Genomic DNA, 11634 nt, shown 5'->3' with positions numbered 1-11634 from the left:
TGAATTGAAATCTGCAAAGGCTATTATTTGCTAGCGATGGAGATCCTTATTAGATGAACACCGCGTGTGCTGTCTACTGTTTAACAGGTAATAACTTGGGCTACATTCGATTACAGTACACGATACCACTGACATTAGTTTGTTGTACGTGTGTGGCTTATAACAGAGGGGAGTCAAGTTGAATGCAGCTTCCAAACGACAAAAATAGCCGATTAAGATTTTACTAATTTTAATACAATCACACCGGCGTGAGTACATTCAGCAAGTCATATAATCAGCTGCTAAATTCAGATCTGTGATCGCTGGCTGGCGCTGAGCCAGAGATAGATGCGTTTATACAGCGCTGCGCATTATAACCAATCACACATGATTCTTTTGAGCTTATTAAAGCATTGGCCAATCAGAGGTGTTCCGATGAGTCATCGCTAAAATGCCGGTGCTTCCTTCACTCGCTCACTGACTGAATACCTCTTTCTGGCGAATTCTCTCGTCAGAAACAACAAAGTGCAGATGTGTGTACGAATCTATAATTAAGATATTGATTTCACAGTGTTAACAGTTTCAGTGATTTTAATGGGAGTTTCTGAGAGTGATTGAAATCTAGACTGTCTGTGAAAATTATCTTTAATAATGTAAATGTTATTTGCTCTCTTTCTGAACAATGAAAGATTAGTAGCAATATTTATATCACATTAACTTTCAATGTTAAATTCACATTTAATATAAAGTCAGTCATATTAAAAATATGTTATGGTATGACACCTATATCTGTTACTTAAGTAAACAGACAGGGTTTTATAATAAATTACATAAATTGGAGTAAAGGCTGATGAAATATATACATTTATACACGCACACATACATTACATACATTTTATCTATATATCTAAATAAAAATAGGCTCAGTATATATGACCCAAAGTAACTAGTAACTAACTACTTGAGTAGATTTTTTATCCGATACTCTTTTACTCTTACTCAAGTAACTATTCAAGACTAGTACTTTTACTTTTACTTGAGTAAATATTTCTAGAAGTACTTTTACTTTTACTTGAGTACAGTTTTTGGGTACTCTACCCACCTCTGATTATGCCACTGAACGTGTGACCAACCAGCGCACAGACTGAAGGCAGGTCTGGATCAGCATGTGTGAGTGGAGCAGAGTCACTGAAGAGATAATACACTGAGCGATCTTTAACCAAATCCACTCCGGGATTTTCATTTGCCCAAAGCGTTGATAGAGCGACATCGAATTAAAAAAACACTGAGGAAAAACTACCCCTAACAAGCTAGTAACGAATATCATGTGTTTTCCCCTCATTATAACACAATCATTATTGCTATAAAAGGTCAATTGGTTTCTACAGACCCCTTCGCCGTTTCTCCAGTAGGTGGCACGATCTACTTCGTAATAATACTTTCCATGGTCAAACTTGCATCATCCTTTTCTGGTGCTTTCCGATAGACTAACGAAAAATATTTCAGGTCTATTTATTGTGATAGTTTGCAACCCATTATTTCCGTTCCTTTCTCTTCGCTAGCCACAAATTAATACATCACATATGATTCCCCTTCGCCGTTGTACAATAAAGCTGTATGTTTTCCCCTATGAAGACAAGCCCATTAATAAGCCTTGTTATCGTTTATTTGGATGAGTAAGACCCTGTTATTGCAGACCGCCCTCCAGTTTCACTTGGTTCCCTTCAAAACTTCCCAAAGCTGGAGCCGAAGGCAGATAACGGGAATCCGCCTCACACTCTTACTGCTTCCACAACAAACATCTGCTGCCAACTGGAGTTACTCTATTCCCGTCGTTAATAACGTTACTAGAACTTCCAAAAAGAAGCAATATCGTCAATGTGAATGGAAAAACTACGACAAAACTTTTGAAAGTCTGGTCGGGGTTAACTTGAAAGTTACAGCTGACCCCAAAAGGATTTGATAGCGTTATTATTTATTTGGAGAACTAGTCGAAAGGTTGAGACTGGATTTACAGGATCACTTTTCAGTCTTCACAACATGCTACATAAATATGGTAAGTTCCGTTTAAACAGTTAAGCTTCAGTTTTTAATAAAGACGATATCTTATAGGCTAAACAAGATTTAGCAGTGATTTAATTGTTTTTAATGTTTTATTTTTCAGTTTCGAAATATGTGTATTTTCACGTAGGAATCTTTTGGAAACCCCAAGGGAAACAGGAAGCATTAGTCTGAAGTGAGATTATGTAACTTTTAATAAAACTGCTATTCTTTACAGAAGAGAAGCCCAGTGAATGTCAAGTGTAGCACAGGCGACACACTGGGTCTGTTTAACCCATCACAATCTATGATGTGGAAACTCCTACAAGCTTTACCTTTGCCCTATCTCTTCTTCCCTTACCATTACCTGAAAGAAACACAACCCTAAAAAAAATATGCTTAAAAATCTGTAAATACCACTGTGCTATCGAGGCAATATTTCATTTAAAGAAATTATAAGCAGGATTTTAAATTAAAACCTTTTACAACAAATGTTTAAATAAACCTCACTCGCATTGTTATTGCTGTTGTATTGCTTATTGGATACAACAGATACATTTTCAAGCTCATAGTTAATATGCTGAACTAAACCTGTGATTACTCTTCCAGGACACCTGTGTGAACATGACAATTAACTGGTTAACTGAAAAACAAAAATAACTAAATTGTAGCACCACTTGTTATCCAATGCATTTTAAGTGTTACTCAGGTGTTTTTGTTTTTTGTTTGCCATATGGTCTCTTTTATTCCATATGAGTAACCCATCAAATAACACAGGCTGTTACGCAAGACTAATCATTCATTTATTTTTATCTGCTTGCTGAAAAACTGTTGTTAGACAGCCCTGGTTGAGTTGAACATCTGGCTGCACACCCTTTCTAGGGGTTCTTGTAATTATAGGCAAGTAATGTCAGATTTCAAGCATCTATGTAGCATAGTGCAGAGCCTTTTCAGAATTAGACATGCATCTAAAAATGTCTTCAGACTGTCAGAAAGCGTATGTAGGTAATGGAGAAAAGGCCTTCAAATGAGAAGGAGTTGTACTGAAATAGAAATGCTTGTCTTTTATTTTATTTCAGATACCAAAAGAGCAGTTGGGCTACTGAAACAGTACCAAGCAAGTCTGACCAGTCCAGAAGAGCAGGCCCTGAAGACCAGCGTGGAGAAGGTCTCTTCCATCTTTGGCAGTCATCTTTTTCAGGCTCTGCTGGGTGAGGTTTGTTTGTGTGTTTGGCTCTCAAAACATATAATGATTAACTGTCATTATTTAGGGCTGTACCACTTGAGTGCATTCTACACTAAGCTAAATGTTCCAAGAAGCCATGTTACAGTTTGTTCAGCTTAACTAAACACTGCTGATATTTTTTTAAATGGTACATTTTGTTTTCTGTCCATGGACCAGCTTCCTCAATGTCCTTGTTTACATTAAAAATGGCTTTAGGATATAATATTTCACCAAATAAACTAACATTGCTGATGCTGCCTTGCAAATTATGAGTTATACGAGTTACTTATTTAGTACGAGAGAAATCCGACACATTGCTCATCTTTTGCACTCATTTCCATTATCCTAGTTTTGATTTATTGGATTAAGCCACATGAATAGGTTCTTTCAGAATAAAAACAAAAGGTTGTCTGTTTTAAACTGAAATCGCTGCTCACTGCTGTCTCTAATCATGGCTTGATTTTTGCATGTATCTGAGACTTTCTGAATGTTTGCCGAAGTTTGCGGCACTGTTCTCAAGTTACACAATAAGTCAGACTTTCACAACCCCAGCTGATTCATCAGTACTGTGGATGTGCTCTGTCACATTTTAATGATGTCTCACAACAGCCAGAATAAGAAAACACAAGTAACAGTATAGGTATCACTGTCATGCCAGATGCATCTAACAAAAATAAGAGGTTTCCTAACTTATTTTTAGTTTTTGTCCTGCAAAGGAAACAAATTAGTCCCATTATGAAATGGTTGAGTGGTTATCTTAATGACCAGGTCTAGGCTTTAATGAGGCTTGCCTGCTGCTGTTGCTGTGATGCAGAAGAGCAGTACCACAGGGGCCGTGATCAAGCCATGGAGCTGCGTTGCCATAGGACTGTAGTGAGGAGAGGGACAGGTTTCCCCTGATCTCAACTCATGGGTTTTCTCATATGATACTGGGCATGATAGGCTTATGTTGTGCATGTGCTGGTCATTCTAAAAAGGCATAGAAAATGACATTTATTGTCTATTGTTTGAAGTCTGTTTTATTTAACCCTGTAAATATATAAAGTATATCAAGTTTATATAATTAAAAACAATTAAAGGCTATAAGGGAAAATTATGTTGTTGTTCTTTAAGATTTCAAAGTATATAATACAAGTAATTTTTTGATCTTGATCACATAAACTACTCTCAAATGAAGTAAAAATCATGATACTGTGGAATATTACCATTTAAAATAGCTGTTTTCTATTTAAATATATTTTAAAATGTAATTTATTCCTGTGATGCTAAGCTGTTTTTTTTTTTTTTTTGCAGTAATTACTCCAGCGTTCAGTGTCCCACGATCCTACAGAAATAATTCAAATATACCGATTTGCCGATCAAAGCATTCCTATTTTTTACTATGTTGGAAACAGTTATGTCGTTTAATATTTTTTGAAACTGTGATTTCAATCTTTGAAGAGCAGCATTTATAAGAGAGAGAAATATATTGTTAAAAGCTGCCATTTTTGAACAATTTAATGCATCCTTGCTGTATAAAATTATTAATTTCTTAAAAAACATTACTGACCCCACACTTTTTGAAAAGGAAGTTGTTTTCTTTTTTAGTCGAAAACCATTTGGATTCTGTTGAGGAGATTTTACCTTTTATTGTGATTCCTCTGGTTTTACAGCAGATGTCAGTCACTTAAATCTTCCTGTTTATTTTTTCATAGTGGCAAGCTTTGTGATTTAGGGGTAAAGGGTATTATCATTTTCGAAAACAAAAATTGCTCCTGCCACTGGCATTAAGGTATATATATACTTTCCTGTGCCTCTAATAAAGCTGTTTGACTACAGCAGCCAAACAGATGTTGCAAATACACTAATTTATTAGACTTTAAATCACTCATGAGCGTCTCAGCTCGAAACTGGCATAGCACTGTAAGAGGATAAGGATTCCACAAATTCCAGAAAGAGGCTGGATCATTAGCGGTAATGTGGGATAGCATGTTGGTAGATTGATAAACAAACAGCTCTTGGCCAAAGTGAAGAGAGTATTGCTTTGTGCAGGGCGCCCCATTCTCTCTCTCAGGTACTGGGGAGAGGGGTCATGTGAGGCTGAGCTGAGAGCAACATGTGGTTTCAATCGTCTCTCCAGCCTCTTGGGTGTTGGCCAGAGTTAAAAAAAGGGAATACAGTATGAATTCTAGCAAAAATGAGGAAGAGTAAGAATGTATTGTCAGAATATATGATATTATTTTATATTAAATATTATAGTATTTTTTTATTATATTTTGATTTGTATGATTATAGTTTAATACAGCTTTAATATTGGGGTTTTAAGTGACCGAATATCATGGCTTATACATGATGTTTAATCCTCAGTCATTATCATTATTATCTCATTCACAAAATTGAAGTGTTCTTAGACTCTAAGTTGAAAGCCCTTTGTTTTATGTGGCATCAAAGAAAAAGTGATCATCAAATATATTGGGGATACAATGAGGCTTGTAACAATTCAGTTCTGTGATGCACTGTGGGAGGGAGGAAGATTCGACCGTGGGCTTGTTTGGTTGTCTGCATGATTGCACAATTTCGAACAAAGGTTTTCCTAACTGCACACTCATCCCTTTGTTTCCAAACACACAAACAGAATAGGGATCACACAGACTGTGCCCAAATATGACCCAATATCAAGGCAGGGCTATTTTTATTGCTGGGGGAAACAGACAGTCCATAATTCCTCAGTACTTACTTTCTCAGTACTCAGTATAGAGTTTCTTTTTGTGTTATCATGTTTTAGTTCCTTCTAGACAGTTTTCAGTATTTATATATATACTATAACAAGTCAGCCTACTTCACTTTCTCCTTGTATAAAATGTTTTTTTTAATTCACATTAATGCTGCATTTATTTAATCAAAGACTATAGCACCAGCTGTACTATAGTGACATTTTATTTCAGTTCAATATATATGATAAAATCAGTTGTGCTGCTTAAAATTTCAGTATTTCAAAAGAACAGTATTTATTTTAAATAGATCTTTATAAAGGTATAAATGTCTCTAGTGTCACTTTTGATAAATTTAATTAAATACAATTATTCATAAAAATGTTGCTGACCCCAAATTTTAGAACGGTAGAGTAAGTCTGTTGAGGACCTGTTTGCTTAAAAACAGTATATATATTGAAAAATGTAAAAAATGTTATAGCTGGGTCACTAATAATAGTTTTTCAAGGGACCTACAGAGTAAAAGAGGTGAGAATTATATTGAATACACAGGATAGAAGATTAATTTATCATATAATATGAATAACCTGTAAAGTACTTTTTTAAACTATGAAATATAGTTTAGAATCAGTATATGTGGGAAACTGGTTCAGGATGGTTTTAAACATAACAGCCGAGTGTAAAAAGTCAGTTTTCAACAAATCAAATACGTGTTAACTTAATATTGACATTGAAATGAGCTGAACCAATTGAAAACGAGAGCAGTTCTGTAAAAATGATTCCGTGTAGTTAAGCAAAAGGACTTTGTGTTTTTTGTTCAGTGGCCAGGAATTTATGTGGTCTTTTAGGATTTACTTGGCTCTGGGAACATTCTGCTGAAACACTTTTTTTTTTTTTGGAGGAAAAAAAAGTATCATTTCACCAGGACTTTGTCTGAAATAAATGTGCCCATATATCAAAGTATGTTAGTCTGTTTTGCAGAACCGATTTTTAGCATTCAACTGTAAAAATTTGAGTGCACACACAATCTGTTATATCCATGACAGCAAGTAGCCTTAGACATGAATAATCATTGATGTTGCCTGCTATATTTCACTCAATAATGCATTTGAGGGGAAAGGTCTCCTCGATGAAGATATAATTCATACATATCTTCAAAGACATTCAGGACGGCTTTACTAAACGAGGAGGTGTTTCTGTCTGACACACTTATGCATTTCCATTCATCCCACACCTGCATGTTTTATAATCATACAGCATTTAGTAGAAGACTCGATGCTTTAGTTTACTTTCCCCGTCGCTCTTTTTCTTTTTTCCGCTACCTCTATTTCTCATCTGGCTCTGACCAGCCAGGCGATGAAACTGCTTCCCACACACTGTTCTCCTCCCACTCACGCAGGCTCACACAGACACAGCCATGATGAGTCACATAGCCCCATTCTTCTACTGTCTTTCCCGCTGCACCCCAGTGAGACTCCATTACTGCCCCTAACAGAACCCCAACCCCTCCCCACGAAACACACACACGTACACGGTCCGCATGCACCGCTAGTCTGAGTGCACTGCTTATCTGTCCAAAAAAAGAGTTGCTTTTCTCTCGAGCTCTTTCTTCTTCAGTCTTAAAAAAGACTAGCTCGTTTTTTCCAGTGCAAAGGGGGCCGAGAGTGCATTATTCTTCAAAGGCACAGCGAGGTAACAGGCATCTCATTATGTTATTAGTCCAGGCTGTGGGCCAGTGTGGGAGTGTGGGTGACATCAGCAGTATTGTCTCCCTCCATTCTCATCAGCTGGTCGTCCCTCTGTTGGTGACCACAGGCCACGGCAGTTAGTGACCTGAGAGGTAATGAGGTAAGACGTATAGAGAGGAAGAAAGGGTGGGGTAAAGAAACAAATCAGTCTTGTTGGAAGGGGCGAAGAGGTGGTTTGGGGATACGACCAGGACAGTAGCAGTCCCATTAAGAGACCAGAAACATCCCAATCTTTGATGTAACCGTCAGAATAGGCCTATGTAAATATTAAATACATAGAAATGAACACAAGCAAGAATGCTGTTGTTTAAAGAATTGCAGCCATGCTGATATTTAGACCACCAGAATGATTGTTCCACAATATTTTGAGATACTTTGTCCATTTTTTGCAAGTTCCACCTTTGTTTCTGTGCAACACGCAGTTTTGAATAAATCAATATATAATTGAATCGGTTTAGGGAATGATTCACTCACTCAGGAGTGTCATTTATTTTGCATAGTAATCAGTGCTTTTAAATTATAAATTAAGCAAATTAAGCATGGTAAACTGTAAGCTGACATGGTAAACTAAGCGAATAGTAAATTATATTATTAAGTCTCACAAAAACTTGTTGTCACCTACTGGCGAAACAATATATACCTACAGAAAAAGTCAATGATGAACTGACGGTCTGTTTTTAACACACAAATAAACAAGTGCCTCCACATTTTAAGACTGGAATTAACAGTCAGTAGGAGCAGTTAAAGCTGGAAAGAGCTGCAATGGACAAACACATTTTTTTAAAAACTAATTCTAAAAGTGATTTTTGAATGAACTATGAAAATATGGGGCCTTATACTGTACATGCAAGTTGCGGTCAGATTAGTTACATTTTGGCAAGACTTTGTTGTTAAACAGGTCCACTGTTCATTGTTACAGAACTTACTTTCAAACCAAGGAGCTTTCTGTTGGTCAGTGAGCGAATTCGCTTGACAAGTTTGAAGACAAGTGCAATTTGTGTGGGTAAGATCACATGGGTTCCTATTAAAATAACTGGAATTCTTCTCAATATCTCTGAGCAGTGGTAAATGTGACTGCACTGTAAATAGGCATTTGTGAAAAAAAGGGGACAACCATGTCGAGGACTGATTTATGTTTTTGTCCAAATGCTTGTACCTTCAGAAAAGCTCAACAGTTTGCCACTGCAACACCCCTTGTTTTATTCCAGTGGTCCAAGCAAACTTCTCATGTACTAATTTTATGTGAATAATCCCACAGCTCTGCTCTAGTGTGCACTGATGATTTTAACATGCTATTCCAATTGTTCCAATTAGCACAAGTGTAAACAGCTCACAGCTTTGTGCTTGACCCTCAACACCAGAGCCACTGTTACCTCTGCTAATGTTTGCAGGCTCTGCGCTGTCACGAATGAGTCACGTTAAAAGCATCTCTAGTGAATATGATTGCTCCGGCTCTCTAAACCCAGTATGGACAGGAATTTTGGATGTGGCCGCTGGATGATATTAATAGATATCCCACAATAGTGGGAACAATGCTCAAGTTGAGCCGAAGGTTGACATTGGTCTTTCTTGACCTTGTTCAGTTGGCATGTGAAGACTGTGCACCTTTGCTTTTTTTATTAATCTATTGATGGGGCTCAAGAAATGAAAATTCTGGCATAATTTACTCATTCTCATGTCTTTGGAACTCCTAAGGGCACATGTTGATAGAAAAATTGTATTTCAATGCTTCTGCGTTCGCTAGCAAAACTTTTGTGTTTTAAAGTTTCTTGGGGAACGCAAATGTTTGGCTCAAGAATGCAAGGTTCCTCATGATAGTGGAGAAGTTTTGCAAGAAAACCCCAAAGTATTGAAACATATATATTTATTTCTCTTACATCATATTCATTCCACCCCAAATGTTTTGTGATTTGAATGCAAAGTCCTCCCATTTTTTTCTTATTTGTTTTTTTTTAACAATCTTTGCATACCTTTAGGGGCTAAATACATATTTCTCAAAAGCATATGACTCACGTTCTTCTGTGAAGCACAAAATGAGATATTTATAGTATGTTCAAGCTGCTCTTTGCCATAGCAGGCAAATAGTGTCCATGGATGTTAAACAAATGTTTAAAGCAAGATTTCAGTGAATTCAGTGAAACAAGTCTATTTTAAGACACAAGCATGAAGTACAGTACATTTATGATACTTTTATGATGATTTATTATATTTTCAGTCCTTTTGGGAGTTCTTAGTTTCCTTCCACATTCATTCATTCATTCAGATATTTTTCTGATAAAATTTTCCTTCAAATGTTTCACTCAGTAAAGTATGGCATACAAGGTTGTAACAACTTAAAAGTGAGTAAATTACAATTGTAAATGGGAAATGTAATTTTTGGGTGAAATAGTCCTTTAGCATGGATGTTTTTTTCTCTTGGTAACATAAATGCTGGAAGGCCAGCCTCATTTATACTATACATTTTCTATTTCATATGCTTTGTTATTAATCTAAAAATGTAGCAGAGGTGTTACATATTTCAGCATAAATACCTGCATTATTTAAACAGATTCCCTCAGTGACATTGCTCTTCCATTATTCTCAGATATTCAGGAATGCTACGAGGTTACCCTGCAAATGAATGCAGCACAAAATGGAGTTAAAGACAGCATCTCTGTGGACACATGGGAGGTAAGAGCTCTAGAGAAAGGGCAGCTATATTTTACTCACCCTTATGTTTTCCAAACCCTTATATCTTTGTTATCTTCCATGAATCTGACCGATCTGGTTCTCAAGTTTAGCTCACTGACAGGTGAAGCAGTTAACAGCGCACAGAAGGGAAGATTATCAGTGAATATCTTAAATTTGACCTGCTATTTGCACAAAGCTTTCATATGGTTTCAGAAATGTAGTAGATGAATCCTATTGACCATATTTTATGATACTTTTGCAGTGTGTTTATATCTGTCCCTAGTACTTTTCTTTGTCCCCAATAACAGCGATTAGCACAGACAAAGGTTTAGAAAAAACAGAGGGGAGGGACGTTTACAGAGAAGTGCTGGACAAAAATAGAAAAAAAGAGGGAAAGAATGAAAGAGAGAGCATGTGGAAGTTACAGACACTACAGAACATTAGTCATATCTAGAAGGCACTGCAGTGATAACACCAAGTGCTCCTCGGTGGGCTGTGTGATGATGTCACCAGGACCTTTCGTTACAAGTGTCTGCAATCATGTGACTATGCAAAGTATTTATAGGGAGAGTACAGAAAATAACCTCAACTTCTGTCTGGAATTTGTTAAAAGCAACTGCGGCGAGGGAGGATCACTCTGTGGTCTCTCTGAGGGTTCACACAAACATACACTCGGGTTTGACTAAAATAGTATCTGTTCGTCCAGTAAAGAAGTCCCCTATGACTGATGTTTTTAAAATGTTATAGGATGAAGTTTCCCATAATCTCAATGGTTTCAGAGAATTTAAAATCAGGGAGATTCTGTGGGAAATTCTGTGGAATTATTAAATCTCTCACCTCTTTCATCACTATCTGACAAACAAAAAACTAAATGATATTTTCTTTCATTTTTCTTTGTCTAGCTTGTACTTATTTGAACAATGCTTGTAACTTGGTATGGCAAACACTTCCTGTGCCTCTTTAAGATCAATCGCTTGATGTGTTCCCCAATTGTAAGTCTCTTTGGATAAAAGCGTCTGCTAAATTAATAAATGTAAATGTAAATAAATTTTTTGTTTTTTATTGCAAACAGCTTTGCAAACTCAAGTCACTCCAACTGTCCAAGTACCCCAGAAAAATCAAGAATGCTTGTTTAAACTGTTTTCAACAAGGAATAAAGCAATTTCCTATAGCTTCTTATAATCTGATGGGTTTCAGTGAGTGCTCATAAGAAAATCAGGCAAGATTTTCAGGGTAAAATTAGGTTATCCACATTGTTTTTTGCATACTTGGTTAAACAATG

At 36.5% G+C, this 11634-nt stretch overlaps 1 protein-coding gene across 1 annotated transcript in view; it reads left to right on the top strand.

Annotated features, from left to right (window-relative positions):
* The first annotated feature begins 1629 nt into the window (after window positions 1-1629).
* LOC132109539 (disks large homolog 3-like) overlaps window positions 1630-11634 on the top strand; it is a 90026-nt gene continuing 80021 nt past the window's right edge. The window contains exons 1-3 of the mRNA XM_059515691.1: window positions 1630-2035; window positions 3099-3230; window positions 10267-10352. Of these exons, the coding sequence (XP_059371674.1) occupies window positions 2020-2035; window positions 3099-3230; window positions 10267-10352 (234 nt within the window). The 5' untranslated portion in view covers window positions 1630-2019. The remainder of the gene's footprint in view (window positions 2036-3098; window positions 3231-10266; window positions 10353-11634) is intronic.

Source organism: Carassius carassius, chromosome 29 (genome assembly GCF_963082965.1).
Source record: "Carassius carassius chromosome 29, fCarCar2.1, whole genome shotgun sequence".
Lineage (NCBI taxonomy): Eukaryota > Metazoa > Chordata > Actinopteri > Cypriniformes > Cyprinidae > Carassius > Carassius carassius.
The sequence above is the reverse complement of the archived record's forward strand: the minus strand, read 5'-3'. Positions and strand labels throughout refer to the sequence as shown.